The 21,734-nt window shown below is 48.4% G+C and overlaps 1 protein-coding gene across 2 annotated transcripts in view; it reads right to left on the reverse strand.

Annotated features, from left to right (window-relative positions):
- The window catches only part of STUM (stum, mechanosensory transduction mediator homolog), a 63,360-nt gene extending 42,342 nt beyond the window's left edge, over positions 1-21,018 (reverse strand). Inside the window, exon 1 of one of the 2 annotated variants that reach the window (XM_043485723.1) lies at positions 20,574-21,018. In XM_043485723.1, the coding sequence (XP_043341658.1) occupies positions 20,574-20,772 (199 nt within the window). In that variant the 5' untranslated portion in view covers positions 20,773-21,018. The remainder of the gene's footprint in view (positions 1-20,573) is intronic. The other variant, XM_043485725.1, reaches the window with a different exon arrangement.
- Positions 21,019-21,734: the final 716 nt, after the last annotated feature.

Raw genomic sequence — 21,734 nt, forward strand, 5'->3', positions numbered from 1 at the left:
CTCCCCAACCCAAAGGGGCCTCTCCCTCCCACAACCCCATTTCTGGGCAGTGTAGCAGATGATTCTGCTTCTAATTTATTTTTCGCACCCTGAGAGTGAAATCTCCCTATTCCTGGCAGGGAGAGTAAGGGCCAGCCTGGCCTTCCTGCACCCTGAGCATCTCAGATGGCAATGCCCCAGGGCAAAGCTCCCCACTGCAGTGTGCACCTGGGCCTCCGCCCCACAGCAGGGCAGCGGCTGCTAGAGGGGGCCAGGGGCAGAAAGGCTCCGGTCCCGCGGCTGCTGCGTTCTTGGCTCAGCAGGCTCCTACCCTCTCCAAGCCGCCCACCAGCCCCTGCCATGCTGCCTGCTACTGATGCATTGTTAAAAGAAAAGAGGGGGGAAAAAAACCCTCTAAATTAAATATGTGCTAGGGGAAGAGGCTGGAACAGTGCTCCGGGCACCGTCCTGGTTCTGATTCCTACTCTGGACGGGGCAGTGAGCCACTTTCCAGCAGCTCTCCAAACCAAATTCCTCTGGGCTATTTCAGGGCAAATAAGAATGCCTGGGAAGCCCTCTGGGCAGTCCTGGAAGGCATCACTGCAGGATGGTCCCCTGGTCCTAAACAAGTCACTCCACCCACGGTTGACGGCTAGGCACATCCCAGGCACCCGACAGGGAAGTCCCAGCCACAAAAGTGCCAGCTCTCCGCCTGGCATCCACAAGGGGACCCAGCCCAAGTCACCCCCCAGAACGAGCCTTGCCCCAAGCCTCGCTTACTCTAGAAGCACCAAAGGGCGCTTCACATCTCTCCTTCACACTCTTTTTCAATAAACACCCTTAACAAGGGAGCAGCAGTTGCTGTCCCCAGTCTGCACACAGACAGCCCGCTGGGTGAGGGGGAGACGATGGGTGGCGTGGCTGGGGCCCTGCACCTTCCCAACCTGTGCAAACTGAACGTGCCCTTGTCCTCTGCACACTGGGGGCACCGCCGTGCAGGCTCATGTGTGCACACACCGGATGTGCAGACACAGCCCGCTCCGGGCATCACAGCTCGACTTTCAAGGAATGGAGATCAGCACTCTGCCAGACAGGGAGTCTGGCACGTCCCCTGGGTGGCCCTGTTCGTATTTCCGGCGCTACACAAATAATAACAGTCAACACAATGGCTTTCTAGTAATTCATAATTCCTTGTGATTCATAATTCTGTGTGATTCAAACCCCTCGGCTGTGTCCAGGTGCTCGATTAGGCTCAGTGGAATTCATCTCACGCTGACACACTTCCACTTTTAACTCCTCTCACTGGTCATTTCTCTTCCAAAATATTTTTAGTTTCTAGAAAATCCTCTCTTATTCATTCTGCTTCTCCCTTGATGGCTTTGTTTATTTCATTTTCTGGGAGATGAAGTTTCACTGAGAAGCCCCTCCATTTGTGAGCTGAACAAATATCTAGCATTACTGGTAAAAAGTTGGGTGCCACTGGGACCCTCTACCTCTTCTTCTAATTAAATCTGCTTTTCCTTAACTGCTAGTGTTCAAGATGACTATAAAACTATTTCTGGTTCAATACGTTCTTCTTTTGTTTAACAGGAATATTGCTTTGTTTTGGCTTTCTGTTATTTTCCATTACAGACTTCAGCATTTTAACAGTATTGTGCATTAAATGGGATTTTTTATTTTTAACAAATCTGATTTTATAAAAGGAATAAAAGAGCCCTCAGGCTCTTCACCATTCTTTAGGCAACTCCAGAGTGTCCAGTTCTTAAAGGTTTCATGAAATCCACATTTAGAGAAACTGCAGGTCAGCGCGACCCGGACAGAACCATTAACCAGTGGAGACCATGACCACAGTCCAGCGCTGCACTGGTTTCATCTGGAGAGCAGACTGGCCTGCTTTTCCGCTAACCACGTCCACTTCCCAGAAGCCCCTCAAGTCAATTGCATTGTTTAGAGACCCAGGTCTCTGCCATCACATGGATTCTTGGAATCAGATTTGTAGCATTTGAGGGAGCAGCCACGGGTGGCTGCCAAATTCACCTCCTACTTTCCCCCAGCCATATCAACCTCAGCCTTCAATGTGCAAAAATCTCCACAAAAATCATGTTTATGGAAATTATATCGCCATGGCAACTGTAAAGGTCTCACAAGTATTTTTAAAATAGCAAATTAACAAAACCCACTCATAAAAATCTAAAATCTGTTCCTTTATGGGCATTAGTGAACACACAGATTCTAACAAATACCAACTGTGTTTTGTGACATGATGGCCGAATGTCTGTAAAAAGTGCTCCTGATCTTGGATTAACTGAGGACAGAGGGTTGGATCTGTGAGAGCTAAGTTTGATTTTTCTAATAAGAGGTTGCACCTTGGATATATTCTAGAAAATAACACCAAGATCTTCTGGTGCAGAAAAATATGGGAAACAGATCTGAATTGCTGAAATACTAATTTCTTACTTTCTATTTTCACATCACTGATATTATTACCTTCCCCACTCTGCAAGACTATTCCATTTTTAACTCATAGGTTTTTAACAGTTGCATAAGCTTCTGCTGCTGTGATTTAGCCTGGCTGAATCTCTATTATAAAACCTGCTTCTCAAAAGTCTGCACACAAATCACAGAGGAGGAGGGAAAAAAAAAAAACCAGATTCAGAGGTATCCAACCAAAACCTTTTTTCTTTTAAAAAATGTAATTGGTATGGCTATCAAAGGGGATCCTTTTAAGTAGATGATGCATTAATTTTTGGTGACTTTTGTAAAGACTTAAAACGCAATAGGCGTATTTTGATGACTCTTCTCATAACAAGGAATCATTGAGGGTTTTAACAACTCAAACAGTGGAGGTTCTTTTTGAGAGTGGAGGAAGAACAATCAAACCATGTACCTGACAACTTCTTTCTTTAGCTGGTCTCATCCTCCAAAGTGTGGTGGAGGGGAGCAGGGATAGACAAATGAAATTGTGAGTGGGGGGCGGTGCAAAAAGCAAAATGATGGGTCCTCCAGAGCAGAACACACACTGGATTCAAGTGATGATTTGCTCTCCGTGTCTTCCACTTATAGCCAAAAGCGAAAGGTGGAGAAGGGAACCGATACCCGCTCCAGTATTCTGGCCTGGAGAATTCCACGGACAGAGGAACCTGTTGGGCTACCCGTCCATGAGGTCACAAACAGTCGGACACGACTGAGCAACTCTCACAGGACACAGGACAGTAAGGTAGAATAGCTATTCCAACAGCCTGGCCTGACGCTGCATCTTCCAAAGAGATCATAAAGACGGAGAAACAGCAAAAAGTTGCTTGTGAATGGGGAGCTAGTTCTTAAAAGGCGGACAGTATTCAGACTCACATCAGGGAAAGAGGGAGAGAGAGAGAGTGGGCTGAGTGGCCAACAGGCTCCAGGGTGAAGGAGGGTGGTGGTTCCCAAGGCAGCGATGATGCTTCCAGCAATCAGAGTCTGCGGAGGGGACCAAGGGCGGGGAGGGGTGGGAGGTAGGGGTGAGGGCAAGGTAGAACCGTGGCTTCTGCTGCTGGGGAAGGCGGGGCAGCCCAGAGATCTCTGAGCCAGGGTCCGCGACTGTCCAGGGAGGAACTGAGACTGGTGTCTGTTGATGAAAACCCATAAAGGAAAACACGGAAGGCAGATTCCTGGCCCCGGGGTGGGGGGTGGGGGTGCCACTCAGCACCGTGTCAACACCCCCTCCCTGGCCCACCCCCTCCCCCGACACTCTCAGGAATGTGGCATCTCACGAGCACCAGAGCCATTTGGAAGCTGGACGCCCACGCTTTTCTGGCTTCGTGTACTGGCTGTTCCAGAGCTTCCAGGAGGAAGACTGTGTCAGGAACCAACTTCTTAGCAAAACTGGGCTGTGGGGGGAGCAGGGTGTGGACAGAGGCAGTAGTGGTGCCAAGCTGGTGGCTCAGGTTCCCACGGCCCGGGTGGGGGTCTCTGCCAGTCGGGGTCAGGGCCCATTGACAGAGGTCTGGGCAGGACCAAGAGGACCAACAGGGAGAGTGAAATGCTGCTGTTCTGCAACAGAAGGAGCAGAAGCGGGGTGTTCTCTGAGTCTGGAGAGGGCTGGGTACAGGCAGAGGGAGTGCTGGACTGAAGCTGCGGTCACAGCCAAGCCAGAAGGCGCTGGAAGGGCCAACACCCAACCGCTCTCTTCCCCTGACCCCTGCCAGTGCCTCCCATTGGCCGACACACCTGAGCAGGTGAGGTCACATGGAGGTCAGCCTCCAGGCCAGGGATGGGTGGAGAATGGGTGGCGGGTGGGGGAAGAGGAGGGGGCAGCCTCCTCTCCTGCCCACCTCGGCAAGGGCAAGCCTCACTCAGGCCCCCCGAGCATGAAAGCAGGAGATGAGCCATGTGGCAGGAGTGAGATGAGCCAGACAGGCTTCTGGAACAGAGCCCCCATTCACTTCCTGACTGACAGGGACATGGTCGTGGGAGCTTGATCTTATTTCATTAACTATCTCAGCACAAACAAGGAGGCGAGAACAATAATCACTTTCCTTTGGATGAGTACAAAGTGGGGCCCATGGTGGTGGGGGTGGGGGGAACACCATTGGGCCAAGGGTGCTGTTACACAGATCTGGAACCAGAAGCCAGGATTTGGGATCGCAGCCTGGCAGGGACCATGCTCCTTCCCAGCTCATTATCAGCCAGCAGGTGTGGCTGGGATCCTGCTCCAGGCTGTGGGCTGGGCCACACTCCAGGGGACACAAGAGAGGAGTAGATGAGGAGACAAGACTAAGCCATATGATAGGTTTGTTGGTGTTCAATTGCTAAGTCATGTCTGACTCTGTGACCCCATGGACTGCAGCATACCAGGCTCCTCTGTCTTCTACTATCTCTCAGAGTTTGCTCAAATTCATGTCCATTGAGTCAGTGATGCCATCTAACCATCTCGTCCTTTGCCTCCCCCTTCTCCTTTTGCCTTCAATCTCTCCCAGCATCAGGGTCTTTTCCAATGAGTCGGTTCTTCGCATCAGGTGGCCAAATATTGGAGCTTCAGCTTCAGCATCAGTCCTTCCAATGAATATTCAGGGTTGACGTTCTTTAGGATTGACTGATTGGATGTCCTTGCAGTCCAAGGGACTCTCAAGAGTCTTCTCCAATACCACAGTTTGAAAGCATCAATTCTTCAGCACTGTCTTCTTTACGATCCAACTCTTACATCTATACATGACTATTGGAAAAACCACAGCTTTGACTATGTCGGCATGTGATAGATTAAAAAACCCAAAGTTTGAGTGATGGGTAGGCCAGCTAGTCCAAAAGAGTAAATAAATTCTCAATTTTAATGCATATTCTACCCGTCAACCCTATCCTCCCCCTCCAGTCTGTGTTCACCATCTTCAGACTTACACTAAGAACCAAGTGCATCTCCCCCATGGTTGGTGGTAGTGCCAATGCCCTGACGCCTAGGGGTGGTGGGTGACGGACTCCATGCAGAATATGAAACGATGGGATGCAAACAGCCCTGGGGAGATGTAACTGCTCACTCCTTCCTTCCTGGGTCTTCCTTTAAGGAATGAGTGAGTCTACCTCCAAGTCCTTACATCCTGGCACAGGGCAGACCAGCTCTTAGTCCTCAGGGCAACCCACGCAGGAACACTGATGGTACCTTGTGGGAGGTTCTGCATTAAGCTCAGAGGAGAAGCCGGCAGGGAAAATAAAACACACAGCCATCCCACCCAAGTGTGGGCCCAAGCAATCAGGCATCTTGCCAAGGTCATGGCTTTTCTTTGCTTTTCTTTACCCCAAACCGATTCCCAAGCCCCAGGGTGAGGCACCTCTCCTCGGAATGGACTCAAGAGTCCAGAGACCACAGGCACTGAGGCCCCAGACCTTGGAAACCTGACCACGCCCAACCTGGGAATTTTCGTACATCAGCCACTGTCCCCCTTTCTGCCTTGAACCACAGAACCCCAGCTGTAGGGCCTAAGATGGTTATGTTTATTTTTCTCCTCCTGAGTCAGGCCACAGCGTGATCCCTGGAAAGATTCCACTTCTACGTTCAATCCATATGACCTCTCAGAGCAGCCCAGGCTGAAGGGCGAAGGGCGGCTCTCCCATGCCCTCCTAGCGTGGTGCAATCATTGATTGTTGGCTTGAGGCTGGTTTCTTTGAGGTCCACAAGTGATTCTTGGACTTCACACTGAGATGTCAAAAAGAGGAATTACCAATACCAGAAAGACTTCTCCAAAATAGCTCTGCAGCATTGGGACCTACTCCAGCTCCGGCTGAAGCACTCAGATGCCTGACGGGCCCCCAGGGAAGGCTGGGAAGGCAGCCGGTCAGTCTCAACCAGCCACTGCAGGGCAGGCCAGTTATGCCTGCCCACCGGCCCCAGCCTCCCCAGAAACTCGCTTCATTATAACCAAGCCTGTATTTCCTGATTGATGTGCTGACAGAGCAGAGGAATGACTCACACTTCCAAATGGCTGCAGTAAGCTTCTGCACCACCTTGGGGTTTTAATGTTTGGCATTCCTGAGAAAATCCCTCTTGGGGGTCTGGGGCCTGCAAGCCAACGCCACCTCATACCATGACTTTTTTCCCATGGCCCCAGGTGGTCCCTGACTGAGGCAGAGCTGGCAGACCTCAAGTGAAGGAAAGCACTCACATTGGGTGTAGCCACCTGGCTTTAGGTGCAGCTGCTATACCCAAACTATATGAGTTCAGAATGTTCGACTTTGAACCGTATAATTTTTAACTTCTTATTTTAAAATACTTTCAAACCTAACAGAAAAGTTTCAAGAATAATACAGAAAAATCTTGTCTCCCCTTTACCCAGATTACCAGTTTTTTAACACTGGACTAGATTTGTTTTGTCCTTCTCTCTCTTTATCTTTACATATTATGATCTTTTTTTCTGAACCATTTGTAAACAGGCTGCATACATCATGGTTTTTCATTCCTTAATACTTTAGTGTGTTTCCAAAGACAAAGTATTCTCTTAGGTTTCCACAGCACTGTTACCAATTTTAGGAAACATAATATGGATACAATGTTTTTTTCTAATCTACAGTCCATATTCCAATTTTGTCAATTGTCCCAGTAATGTCCTTATTGGTATTCTTTTTCCCTCCAGTACAGAATCCAATACCCTTAAAATTATACCTTATATTTAATGATCATGCTTTTTTGTATCCTTTAAACTTTCACAGTGATGATATTGTGAAATACCACATGACAGGTATTTTGTAGAATGTCCCTCAATTTGGGGCTTATCTGATATTTCCTCATGAATAGATTTAGTATTATGCACCCCTGGTTAGAATGCCACAAAAGTAATGTTGCGTCCCTCTCAGGATATCACGTCCAGAGGCATGCAATGTCTGTCTGTCCATCCTTGATGATGCTAGTTTTTTAAACAGCTTTATGGAGATATAAGTCACATGCCGTGGCATTCACCCATTTAATCATGCAATGGCTTTCAGCATATTCAGGTGGTGTCACCACCACCACTGATCAATTTTAGAACGTTTTTGTCACTCCCAAAAGAAACCCTATACTCATTACCAATTATTGCCCCTGACCTCCCAACCACATCACTCCTCCCCCACAACTATTTCCTGTCTCTACGGATTGGCCTATTCTGGACATATCATACAAATGGAATCACATAGTGTACGGTCCTTTGTGACTGGCTTCTTTCATCTAGCAGGTTTTCAAGGTCCAGGTAATGTTATTTTGTTCACCCAGCCAAGAGGCTGTCTGGTTTCTCCACTGTATGATTCTTCCTCTTGCAATTAAGAAGCACTCTGTGGAGAAACACTCTAAGATCATGCAGATATCCTGCTTCTCATCAAAATATCCCCCTAGATTTAATTTGATGGCTATTGCCCAAACAAATCTTTATTAAAATGGTTTACTAAGATTAATTGCCTTCCCTGCTCCCCCCTCCCTCCCCACCTACACGTAGCCATCCTTGGCTGCTGACCCGGCTCATCCCAGTCCCATGGTGGCTGTCCTCAATGAATCTGCCAGAGCAAGCCCTCTGGCCCAGTGACGGGGAGGCCAGCATCCTGCCTCTGCCCCACATCCCTCTCCTAAGTAGCTGGAACACCTAGGACCCTCAAGAGACACACTTGCTGTGGCACAGCCCTCCTCTAGTCCCGTCTCAGACCTGGGAACTGAATCCCTTCCTTCTGAGCCAGGAAGGCTAAGAACTGACATGAATGCCCGTGTCCCTTGGGTAAGGGACACATTTACCTGGTTAAGGGAGTGAGGATGTGCTCTCGACCCCACCTCACACCCAGAAGTCAGCCGCACACACATCTCCCCTCCGACAAGTGCCTACAGGACCCTGCCAGGTGCTGTGGGAGGTGGAAGGCGATACAGCATGGCCCCACCCTTCAGGGAGATGATTCAGGTACAAAGGTTAAGACAACAGAAGAACAGAATTTAAGGAAAGCAAGAGAAATGCCCTAAATGGCCTGACAGTCCCAGGAAGGAGGAGCACCCCACATGGGAATGGTCAAGAAGGGCTTGGAAGAGCAGGGCATTGGAGATGGGCCTGGGAGGTGGGCAGGATTTAGACGTGATGGTGTGGGAGGATGCTCCAGGCAGGGGTACAGAGGGGCACCATAAAACCATGTGGTTCAGTTTGACTAAATTAAAGGGAGGGAAAGAAGAAGTGAAGTTTGTTGAATCCTGGTGGGTCCAAGGTGGAATGTGAATTTAGTCCGTAGACAATAGAGAGCTATTGCAGGTTTCAGAGAAGCAGAAGGAAATGGGCAGAGCTGAGCTATGGGCAGAGATGGGCTTAATCTGCTAACATAGAAATTCTATTAAAACCATAGGCGCACTGGGCTGTAGCCCAGGAAGACCCACATCCATCTGAGGTGCTATGGGCGTGCCTTTCTGCCGCCTGGCCGAAGGGTGACTCTTCTCAGGCCCGTGCAACATCCACGACCAGGGCCAGAGCCCATGTGTCCCCAGGGAGAGGGGACATTTCCACCTCAGAAACGGCCCACGTTTCAACTTCTACCACCGGTGCGGTGTTTTTGTGTTTTCACTGAGAAAGTTTTCCTTCTTGGTGAGATGTTTCTTTTTAAAACAAAACAGAAAATAAAACATGACAACCTCCCAAACAATGTTTGTTCCGGAAGCCTCCAGGTGGCTCGCGTCTCGCCCATCTGGGCCTCGCCTTCTGAGACGCGGATCCCTGACTAGCAGAACGTGGAGGCAGTCATGACCAAAAGGTGCCTCAACAATCTCCCTTCCTCAGAAGCACCTGCCTGAAGGTGTTCCTGTCACAGGAAGCTTCCGAGGTTCTAAACAGAAAGTGGCCAAATGGTGAGACTGGAAGGCAGGACAGGGAAAGGAGCAAGAGGCTCTGAATTTGCTAAAAAAGCACTGAGCTGCCCATGCTGAAAGTGATATTTACAGTATGTAGCTATATCTCAGTAAAGCTTATGAGGGGGAAAGGCTGGGGCAGTGAGAAGAAGGGACTCCGGGTGATGGGACTGGATGTGGTCACTGACGAGTCATGTGTTGTCCCTTGCAGCCCTCATCAGTCTTTATAATACCTGCACACTCATTTAATTTGACAAATAAGTAATTAACCCTCTAGTATAGGGCTTCCCAGGTGGTACAGTGGTAAAGAATTTGTTTGCTGATGCAGGAGACTCTGGAGACGTGTGTTCGATCCCTGGGTTGAGATCTCCTGGAGAAGGAAATGACAACCCACTCTAGTATTCTTGCCTGGAAAATTCCATAGACAAAGGAGTCTAGCAGGTTATAGTCCATGGGGTTGCAAAGAGTTGGACACAACTGAGCACACACGTGAGCTCACACACACACACACACACACATACACATATACACACACACACGCACGCGCCAGGCACCAAGGTGGGCAGGAAGGCCTGGGGCTGGGTAAAGTGATGTGAGATTGTGGGTAAAAGCCTTGGGTCCTGGAGGAGGCCTGTCCTCTGTAAACTGAAGTGGTCAGATGGCCCTAAAGCTTCCTGACCCTGGGAAAGGTGGACCATTTTCTTTACTGAAGTTTCAGGACAAGTGACAGGCTCTTCTCCGCAAACACCAAATCATTCTCGGCTTCAGGGTTAAACTCATTCAGTAAAGATCAAAGCCTACAGAAGGCCTGGCCATGGACCCTACACATTCCAGGTTCTAGAACAGCCCTAGTCTCATGTCATTTTATTCTTTTCAAGAAAAATGACTATTCAATGAACTTAAGACCTTTCATAAAATAAACGCACATAAATATCCATCAACAGACAAATGGATGAAGATGTGGTATATATATATACGATGGAATATTACTCAGACATAAGAAAAGAATGAAATATGCCATTTGCAGCAACATGGGTGGACCTAGAGATTATCATACTAAGCGAAGTAGGTAAAAAAGAGAAAAACAAATACCGTGTGATATCACTAATATGTGGAATCTAAAATACAACACAAATGAACATATCTATCAAACATATCCACCAGACAGAGAACAGACTTGTGGTTTCATTGGGGGTGTGCAGAGACTTGGGAGTTTGGGATTAGCAGATACAAACTATTAAATATAGGATGGATAAACAGCAAGGTCCTACTGTATAGCACAGAGAACTATATTCAGTATCTTCTGATAAACCACAATGGAAAAGAATGGGAATCATTTTTATGTACAGCAGAAATTCACACAACATTGTAAATCAATTATACTTCAATAAAGTTAATTTTAAAAATGAAATTCTGTCATTTTCAACAGTGTGGATTGACCTGAAGGTTACTATGCTTAGTGAAATGTCAAAGATAAATACTGTAACATTATCACTTATATGTGAAATCTAAAAAAAGAAATGAACATAACAAAACAGAAACACAGAGGGAACAAACTAGTGGTTATCAGTGGAGAGAGGGAAAGGCAGAGGGACAAGACAGGGGTAGGGGATTAAGAGATACAAACTACTATGTATAAAATAAGCTACAAGGATGTATTGTACAGCACAGGGAATACAGCCAACACTTTGCAATAACTTTAAATGGAGTATAATCTATAAATATGCTGAATCACTATTTTGCATACCTGAAACTAATATAATATTATAAATCTACTATACTTCAATAAAAATACACTCTCCCAAGGCCAAGCCTACCTCTTGCCCAGGTGATGGGGTTTCAAGGCTACAAACCACCAATATGGCCTCCAAGATGAATGAATGGTTTCCTTGGACTCATGAACTGGGAAGTTTAAGCACAAACCTAAGAACTGCCCAACTTTCATCGTAAGATAATCAGGTAAAACTTATGGGGTATTTGTGTGTGTGCCTGTGTGTGTGCGCACACTTGCATGCACACTCACATACCAACCTGATGCTCCCACAGCCTCTTAGCAAATGGTAAAGTTGTCCTCAGAGACATGTGCCTCGCAGAAGCCCAGGATTTGGGGGTTATAATGCAGAACCTTCTCATAAATAGTAAACCAAGCCCTAGAGGCCAGGCACTGTTCCTCCCTCGCCTCCAGCATGTCAAGTGTGTGAGATCGGCAGGGCCCAGCAGGAGGTCCCAGGTCTTGGCTCTGAGCTACATGGGACCAGAGGTTGATAAAGCCTGCCCTGCTTAGGGCTCGGCTGCCCGCCCTAATGACACTGAGAGGAAAACTCCAGGACTGATCTTGGAAACAAAGGAAATTTTGTTCATGTTAACTGGTAGTGATAACCCCCTTTCTGACCATGGAATGCTTCGTGGTTAAACAGCACACAATAGCCTTGTGAGATGGTTGAGTAGGGATTATTTCCACTTCACAGATGGGGAAACAGGCTCAGACAGGAAGGGGCTCAGAACTACACACACATGAAGAACCAGATCTAGCTCTGGGGCCTCCTAACTCCCTGGGGCTTTGTGAATCTGACGCACTAGAGATGTGACTTAGTCCAGTGCCCTCCAGGTCACCCGCTGTATTTACCCTTCCCCTTGACCTGTACATTGCAGGACCACTTACAAGCCAATGTATAAAAGTCACTGTGCCAAGTGACACCTGTTCAGCGAGTCTCCCGTGGGACATATCCCTTCGTGGGTGGGGTCACAGCCTGGGCAGTGACACTTTGAGGAGTGACCAGGTCAGGTTCAACAACATGAATTGCATCCACGTTTCTTCTGAGATGTTGCAAGAATTGGAGGTGCTGTGGGGAGCAGACATGGTCAGTCAGCAGGTGATCCTGAGGAAGTTTGTGTTAGACTCAAGTGTAGACCCAGGAGCGTGCCGAGCAGAGGAGAACTGACTCGGTGCCTTCTACAGCATGCCCCTCCTGCTGTTGGCAGGTCTGTGCTCCAGCTGAGATGTTTGATAGAGACAGTGCTCTTAAGGAACACAAACTCGCCAAACAAAGGAAGTCTGGGGATGACAGAGAAAGCCACACTCTTAAGATCATCTGGAAGGTGTTATGGGCTAAACTGTGTCCCCTCTGAAGTCCTAACTCCCAGTACTCTGAACGTGACTGTGTTTGGAGATAAGGTCTTAAAAGAGGTAAATAACTGAAATTGAGGTTTTTAGGATGGGCTCTAACTCAATATGACTGGTATCCTTGTAAGAAGAGAGATGTGGACACAAAGACACACAAAAGGAAGATCCTGTGAAGACACACAGAAAAAGTGGTCACCTACAAGCCACGGAGAGAGAACTCAGGAGAAACCAATGCTGCTAACACCTTGATCTTTGACAGTTTCTCTTCTTTGAGCCACCCGGTCCATGGTATGTGTCATGGCAGCCCGAACAAACCAATACAGGCCTCAGTGAGCTGGTGACATTTGAGCAAAGATAGAGGATATGAACAAGGCATCCACATAGATGTCTATAGAACAAGTACTCCAACAAATGCAAAAGCCTTGAGGTGAGAAGATGCTTCCGACGTAGTCGGGAAATAATGAAGAGGCCAGTGGGCTGGAGTACAGTAAGCAAGAAGGAGAGGAGATGAAATCAGAAGGACAGTGGGAGAAATGCTGTCCCCCACACCACAATGGTGCTGTGTTATCCAATATGACGGCCACCGTGGCTAGTAGGCACTTGAATGGGGTTAGTCCAAACTGAGATTCAATGCCAGTGTAAAATTCACAACAGATTTTTGAGAACCTAGTACACAAAAAAAAGAAGCATAAAATATCTTGTCAATAATTTTTATATTGATATGCATTGAAGGATAAAATTTTGGAAACACTCAGTTAAGTACAGTATACTAATAATCTCACCTTTTTCTTTTTTATAACATAGGTACTAGAAAATTTTAGATTATACTTGTCCTAGGGTCTGATGGCTCATGACGAGGACATGAGCTTTTACTTGAATGATATGAGAGCCACTGGAGGGTTTCCAAGTGACAGGATCTGATTCACTTGGATTTTTAAAGGATCGCTCTTACTGCCGTATTGAGGACAGACTATGAACAAGGTCAGTAAAGGCAAGCAGCCCATTAAGAGGCCACTGCATTCCGGAGAAGATGGAGGACTGGCCCAGCAAGGCAGCCACAAGGTAGGCAGAAATGATCAGATACTGGCTATATTTTGAAAGCAGAGCCAAGTATTTCTTGACAGACTGGGCGTGGGGTATGAGAAAAAGAGGAGTCAAGGATGAATCCCAGACTCTGGCCTGAGCTACTGGAAGGATGCCATTGCTGAGACGGGGAAAGATAAGGGAGAAGCAGATTTGGGGAAGAAAATCAGAAGGCTGGTTTTGGATCAGTTAAGTCTATGATGCCCTTTGGTTTCCAAGGAGAGATGTTGAGAAGAAGTCAGGTGGATATAAGAGTCTGGAGGTCAGGGGAGAGTCTGAGCTGGAGATCTGGATCTGGGAGTTATCATCATGAGGATTTAATTTAAAGCCACGAGACTGAGCGAGAACATCAGAGGGGAGAGTGGGGGCGGAAAAGAGAACAAGATCAAAGAGAAAATCAAGATCAAGAAGATCGAGTGCCTGGGGATCTCCCAAGTTTAAAAGCTGATGAGATGAGCAAAGGAAATGGAGACAGATTCACAAGGTATAAAGAAAACTAGGGAGTGTTGTGTTCCAGAAGCCAAGTAAAGACAGTGTTTTCAAGGAGGGAGTGAGCAATTGTGTCCTATGCAACTGCAAAGTGTGGGAAGATGAAGACAGAAATGACCACTGGATTCAGCAAATTTGGAGGAGACTGGTGATCCTGATAAGCACAGTTTAGGCAAGTGATGGAGGTAAAAACATGCTTAGAGTGGGTTGATGGGGGATTGATGACAACAAATTTAGACAACCTTCCAGGGAACTGCACCATAAAGGGGAACAGAGAGGTGGGCAATGGGCAGAGGTAAGGGTAGGATCAAGAGAGCCTATTTTTAAAAGATGAGAGACAATTTCAGTATGTATATGTGCTAAGAATGAGTCATTCAACAAAAGAAGATTGATGATATCAGAAAGAGTGGCAACACTTATGGTGTTTTCCTAATCTCCAAAGCATGCTTGTATTGCGTTTTCTGTCTTATCAACTATAGATGTCATTTATTGACTTTCTGCTATGATGTGTGAGAGCTAGCTTACTTTTATCATTCCTTATTCCTTTCCACTCTTATCCCAACATGACCCCATTGTCCTGATACATTACTATTTCAGTGCATCTGCTGATTTCCTTGGTAGCCTTTATTTCTTGGTCTATCAACTTCAGACAGCATGTCTTGATCACTTACTTCCTATGAGAGTATTCATACCTCTACCCTACCCTCTACACATTAGTCAGTTGTGGTAGGTTGTGTTGGGAAATAACAACACTAACACAACAGCAGAAAAATCTCAGTGACTCAGGTTTATTTCTCACTCATGTGACAGGTCATGCCCTGCTTCTGTTGTCTTCTTTATTCTGAGAACCAGGTAGAAGAGCACATCTGAGACCTGCCATTCTCATGAGAGAAAGAAAAGAACAATGGCAGAACCTCACAATGCCTCTGAAAATGTCTGTTCAGGCCCAGCATATGTCACTTCCACTCACTCAGTTGGCCAAAGTGAGTCACATGGCCAGGCCTGATAACACTGGGCAGGGAAGGAAATAGTCTCCTCCCACAGGAATCATGGCATTAAGTGGGTATGTGACATCATCTTTCAGTTCAGTCGCTCAGTTTTGTCCAACTCTTTGCGACCCCATGGACTGCAGCATGGCAGGCTTCCTTCTCCATCACCAGTTCCCAGAGCCTACTCGAATTCACGTCCGTTGAGTCGGTGATGCTGTCCAACCATCTCATCCTCTGTTATCCCCTTCTCCTCCCACCTTCAATCTTTCCCAGCATCAAGGTCTTTTCCAATGAGTCAGTTCTTCATATCAGGTGGTCAAAGCACTGGAGTTTCAGCTTCAGCATCAGTCCTTCCATTGAATATTTAGGACCGATTTTCTTTAGGATTGAGTGGTTGGATCTCCTTGCAGTCCAAGGGACTCTCAACAGTCTTCTCCAACACCACAGTTCTAAAGCATTAATTTTTCAGCACTCAGCTTTCTATATAGTCCAACTCTCACATCCATACATGACTAATGGAAAAACCATAGATTTGACTAGATGGACCTTTGTTGGTAAAGTAATGTCTATGCTTTTTAATACGCTGTCTAGGTTGGTTATAGCTTATCTATAAAGTCACAGCTTATCTTTCAGTGGATAAATGGAAATAACAATTTATTCTATCACAGTTTACCTGTCAATTTCTATAAGCTGTTTTTTTTTTTAATTTTATATTGCCAAGGGAAAAAATCTTACATCCACCTTTATAGCTATTATTAAGTAGCCTTCAGGGCTTTGCCTGTGGTTGGTTTTAGAAGTTAAAAACCACTGAGATGCATTTATATCATTATGACTAAGCAAATACTCTTCACTACAGAATCAAAGAGACCCATATTGGGCACCACTGTTCACAGACAGACTCTATGCACTTAAAAGAGCCTTTCTTATATTCCACCACTTGCCTAAAACCAGGTCACAGTTTGATTTGCTTCCTATTTAAGCTATACCTTTAATACAGTGTTTTTTTGTTTTTCCCAAAGTTGTTATTTTTTCTTTTTTTTAAATTGTTGATAGAAGAAACATCTGCCTTCTACATCATATCCCTAATATCCTCAAACTCTTTCTCATTTCGTGTTTGGAATCTTCTGTTCTTTTTGAAGCCTACTGACTTCCTGATGTAATTGGGTAGGTTGCTTCACTTGGAGATCTTAATACTTTTACATAGCTTTTTGTCTTTCCTGCAGTTACTAATTGCCTTCTGTTTTTCTTGCTTTCTGTTTTGTATCACCACTTTAATCTCTGACAGTGTACCAATGATACACTCTTCTCTGTGGAATGTCCCCTTCTCCCATCTTCCTCAGAAACCTCATTCCTGGAGCCTTCTGCTCTCCTACAGCAATGAAGATGGACTGCCCTCCAGGCTTGCTGAACAATTTTATCCTGGGTTGCTTTTCACGGCTGCTCTCAGTTGGATACACTGTTCCCTGGATCTCATACCTTCTTTTTTGGTTTACTCTCTTGTTTTGCTGAGATACATCCTCAAATGATTTCCTTAAAAAGATTGACTAGGATGTAAACTTCCTTGGTTCTTTCACTCTTGGGACTGCCTCACTTCTATATAAAATAAAGGCCTTGGACCAGACGATCTCTAATGCCTATTCAAGGAATATAATTCTGGTTGGTCAGTGTGCATTCTATAAATAGTATACTATATCAAGGAGAGACTTTAAATGGTTCTTGCTCTAAGGAACTTACAATCTACTTGGATAGACAAAGAATAAACTCTTGTAACAGTAATAAAAGGGTAACAATACAAAAGATGCCTCAAGGCAGGGCATGATTCATCATCAGGCTCAGACTTAAAGGAAAGAGAGAGAAGCTGAGCCAGCCTGTGACGTGCTGACCAGGAAAAGGAGATCTTAGCTGAGTACCAAAGAGCAGGCAATATATTAGGGGGGGATTAATTATTTATGAATATTCAACAGTAGATTAATAGCCAACATTAACCTGATGGAATAGTTAACAGACAGTGAAAATTCTCCTCTGTCCCACTTTCCCTGCCACAGAGTTATCAACATTTTCATTTCACCAAGTCAATCAAGATAGAAACAATTTTCAAATATGAAAGTATAGTTTTTCTCATAAACAAATAGATAAACCCTTTGGCCACTGTGGGGCATAACAGTGAACTTCCACTACATGTATGAGCAATTGTGTATACTTATAAATGCCATACCTGTTGGACTATGAAAGTATCAGCCATGGTCTTTGTTAGTTAGAGTTTCACTGAACAGGAAACTACCATCATCCACTTTTCAAATTCATTTTGTATTGTTCCAATGAGGATCCAGAATGACCATAAATCACTTCCCCTTCCCATTGACTCCCCAAGAGAGGAAATATCCCTCTGATGGTATGTTACCCCAACAGCCCTTCTGCTTGGACCAAGGCAGTGCCAGGAAATTCTAAGGACTGGGCTTCTCCATGGTGGGTCCTGCAGACTGGATGAACCTGAAATGCTGTCAGAGAAAAGTGGTGCCTTCATTCAGCCCAGCACTGGCACACCCATCCCATCTGCGAATGAGGAGAACACTTGCAGTCAAGGAAGTTTCCAGAAAAAAGAAGAGCTCTTCGGACCCGTGCTGCTACCAGTTTCCAGAGAGCAGGAGTGATGTGAGGATGGCAAGTGCTTGGAGCCACATGATGGAAACTCTTAGCAGGGTCTAACCTAATACTACTCCTTCTGGGAGGCATCCTCTGAAGCCCCATCCCAGCCCTGGAAGAATCAATTACTGCTCAAATACTGTTCCTGCTGCCATTATAGCAATAACAAATTTAAACAACGTTTGCATCAGTTTTCCTCAACAATCTATGACATCTTGACTGATTTATTCATCATCACATCCCCAGTGCCAGGCACGCAGTGGGTGCTCTGTGTTTGTCGAATGAAAGAGTGAACAGATTAAAAGAAGCTTCATTTCCTCAAAGGGCAGGGCCAGACATGAATATTCAGTTTTCACAAGAGCATCAGATAAGCTGGAGGACCTGGAGAAGTGGATCTGAGCTAAGGGAAATTTTTCTAAGTGCTGGGGACATTCAAACCCCAACAGGGTCAGTTGGAGGGAGATTTTGCCTGTGCTGTTTTGTTGTCCAGGATTCCACTGCAGGCCAAGGGAAGCAGAGAGGTCAATAAATACTCAGAAGAAAGGTCCCAGAGGGCACCCCCGCCCCCATACACCAGAGATGGGACCAGTGCTCAGCTCTGCAGAGGGTCAAAGAGCAAGAGGGACCCACGGTCTCCAGAACACTCTCTAATGGCCAGCCCCCAAGCTTTATGTAATCTCATTTTATCCTCCCAGCATCCCAGAGGGACAGGCATCCCTGACTGACAGATGAGAAATACCAGCAAAGATCAAGAACTCCCTTCAGTGTGGGGTGGGGGTGGGGGGCAGGGGCCCATGCACCCAGTCAGTTGTACAATGACAGCCAATACAAAACAATAAAATGCCTGGATTTTCAGTCACTGAAAATTCAGAAGTCTGTGTACCCATGGCTCACCTCAGCCTGTTTTATTACTTTTGTAGTTTGCTTTTTCTCTCTCTCTCTCTTTGTTTTATTCTGGCTTCTTAGAAAGGTTTCTTACAAAAATCCCATAGGATTCTGATCTAACAATAACAGCAATAAAATGTTATCAAGGGCACGGGCATGCATGCTCAGTCATGTCTGACTCTTTGTGACCCTCTGGACCGTAGCCGGCCAGGGTCCTCTGTCCATGGGATTCTCTAGTCAAGAATACTGGAGTGGGTTGCCATTTCCTCCTCCAGGGTATCTTTCCAACCCAGGGATGGAACCTCATCTACTGTGCCTCCTGCATTGGTAGGTAAGATTTGTTTATCACCCAGCCACCTATGTAAAGAGAGAAAAACTGGGGGAAAGGGGGGAGGAGTTGGCAGGAGGGCAGGGGGTGTGGCAGCGGGCCTAAGGGTGGGAAGGGGACCTAGTCAGGCAGACGCAGGAGGTGCCCAGATGAACAGGGCTGTGGCCTGACCCAGCAGAGACTCGATGTAGCTCTGCCCACCTGGCACCAATGGGCTTCTTTCCTCAAAGACCATAAGATGGCATTTACCTCACCACTTAAAGAAAAGGAGAATCAAGACACATCCCTGCCAGTGATCTTCACATCCCCAGAGAGATGGACTGGCAGTGTGTTTTTCACTCCAGCAGGTGGGAATTTCTGACACAGCTAAATTAGCCTCGGCTTCCCTTCTCACAGGGTCTGCACGTGCACAGAGAGCCGGCCTGATGCCACCAACCAGGCTGCTGAAGGCAGCGACAAGCGGACTCCCAACTGAAGGCCACCTAGCCGTCTGCTCAGACACATACACTTCTCCAGCAGCATCCCCCCCACCTCCCCCTCGGGGGCAGAAAGATGAGCAGGAAGGGGAAAGTGAACCCGACCTGCGTGGGTGGGTGTGATCTTGGCTATCAGCACCCCAGAAACCCCTGCAAAGCTGGTTAAGAGCGGGCCGTGAGAAAGGCCAAAGCAAAACAGAAAGCCACTTCTAGCTGACCTCTGTTCTTGGGAACTTGGAGCCTTGCAGCGGCAAGCTTTTCTCCTGGGCACAGAGGTGCCTGCCTCCCCAGTCCCGCGCGGAATTGGAGGGTGGGGTGCTCTTAGCTCGGAAGAACAGCCGGTGCCAAGTTGGCAAGCTGGGAGTGAGCGGGGAGGGGATGCAGACAGATTTGGGTGTGGGGTTAGGAGAGGGAGGGTCAAGAAAACTTCGCATTTCCTCCCTTTATGCCCCCACTGGGCACTCCTATCTCTGTGATGGGCCTCTGTTTTAAAATCTGGGACACTGGTGCCATCAGAGACCGTCCAGGCCGCCAAAGTCCGACACCCGCGGGCGCTCCACGTTCTCAGGAACGGAAGCGATGGGGGGAGTTATGGGGTCAGCTCTGGCCAAGTGCGGTTCAAAGCCACAGGCATCTAAACTAATAAAATCGTCCCTCTTCGCCTCTGTGTCCTGCGGGGGTGCTGTTGGAATCGCCCGGACGCCGGAAGGCGGTGGAGGAGACTGGCTAAAGAGCTCTCGCCCCCACACGCCCCTCACCGCGCGAAGGCAGGCGGGGCGGAGGGGTGTCTTCTGTCCCAACTCATCTCCCTTTTTTCCCCAGCTCGACCAGACTTCTCCAATGCCCAGGAGCTTGGTCATCCCCACCCGCGGCCCCAACGCTGGCCTTGCTGGGGCCCCGCGCCCCTCGGAGGATGGAGCTCGTGGGAGGGCACGCGCGGCGGAGAGAAGAGGCAGGATTAGCCGGGGCCGAGAGAGCCGCCTGGGCGGCTTGCGGGCAGACTCCAACATTCCCGTCAAAGTTTCCGGCTCCTCGAGGCCGGATCACCTGGCTCCCAGGTCGGAGAAGGTGAAAGGCGTGTCAGGGAGCCCTGCTCCTCCCTCCGGGCGCCCCCTCCACGCGCTTCTGCCACCTGCCAGAGGGCGCCAGGAGCGCCGGCGCGGCACTTGCAGCCCGTGGGCGCGGCCCGAGGGTCCCTCCCTAACCCCTCAGCTGCCGCCCTCAGCTCCCGGGGCCCGGGGCGCAAGGGGTCGCGGCCGTCGCGTCTTACCCAGTCCCGGCACGAAAGTGTTGAGGAAGAGGCAGATGACGGCCACCGGGAAGGGCATGTAGGGGATGGCGGCGCGCAGGGGGCCCTTCTTCTCGCGGACTTGCACCACCACCCCGCTGGACGAGGACGCCCCCCGCTCCGCCGCCGCCACGGCCGCCGCCGCCGCTGCCGTCTCGGCGTCCTTGTGCGAAGGCTCCATGGCCGGGCGCGCTCCCCTCCCCGGGAGCCGGGCTGCCGCGGCCGGGGCTGCCGCCCAATGCACAGGGGGCGGGTGGCGGGCGGCTTTCCGGGCACTGGGATCCGCGCCGAGCTCAGGCGGCCAGCGCGCTCCGGGTGCGGCGCGGCTCGCCCGGAACCCCGCACGCCCGCGTCCCCACGCGCCCGGCCCTCTGCCGCGCGCTCGGCTGCGCTCCCACACCCCCGGCGGAGGGGCGGGGAGGGCGGCGTGACACCCGGTGACAGCGCTCCGACGCCCCTCCCCGCGAGGCCCCTTCCCCGCCCTCCCTTCCGCTCCCCCACATCCCCCCGCCCCCCAAATACCACTTACAAACCTGGGCGGAGGGAAGCCAGTAGAAGAGGACCGCGGAGGGAGCTGGCTGTCCAGATACTGGGAGGCACGGACACACCTCTCACGCCCCAGACAGGTGAACCGGGCGGGGACCTCCGCCGGGGACAGTGAATTGGGCGCGTGCGTTTGGCTCGCACCGGGGGGAAAGGCTTCGAGACTGAGTCTTCTAATTTGGAGGTTGCATTTTAACGCTAGGGATGGAGGCAAGGAACGCGCCGCGACTGCTGCCTCCTGTGCTTTAAATTCATTCTGATTTGAATGGATTTCAAGTCAGTGAAAAAGCGATGTTAGGATCGATCGGGCTGAAAGCAGGAGACCCAGCTATTCAAACAGGTCTCCATGAAGCTAGTTAAAATGGAACCCTTCCTTACACACACACACACACACACACACACACACAGACGCGAAAACTAAAAGAAATGAGCCTGTTGCTCGGAAGGGGGGCTGTTGGGAACTGTCCCCGAGCAGTACTGGGGAAAACCTGGGGTTTTTGTGAGCTGGCCTGGTGAAGAAGCCAACGAAGACACAGCGCCCTCTGCTGTTGATGATGCCGCAGTTGGTAGAAGCAGAAGGATTTGGCCAGCCGAGTGCAA

The sequence above is a fragment of the Cervus canadensis genome, chromosome 13 (assembly GCF_019320065.1).
Source record: "Cervus canadensis isolate Bull #8, Minnesota chromosome 13, ASM1932006v1, whole genome shotgun sequence".
Classification (NCBI taxonomy): Eukaryota; Metazoa; Chordata; class Mammalia; order Artiodactyla; family Cervidae; genus Cervus; species Cervus canadensis.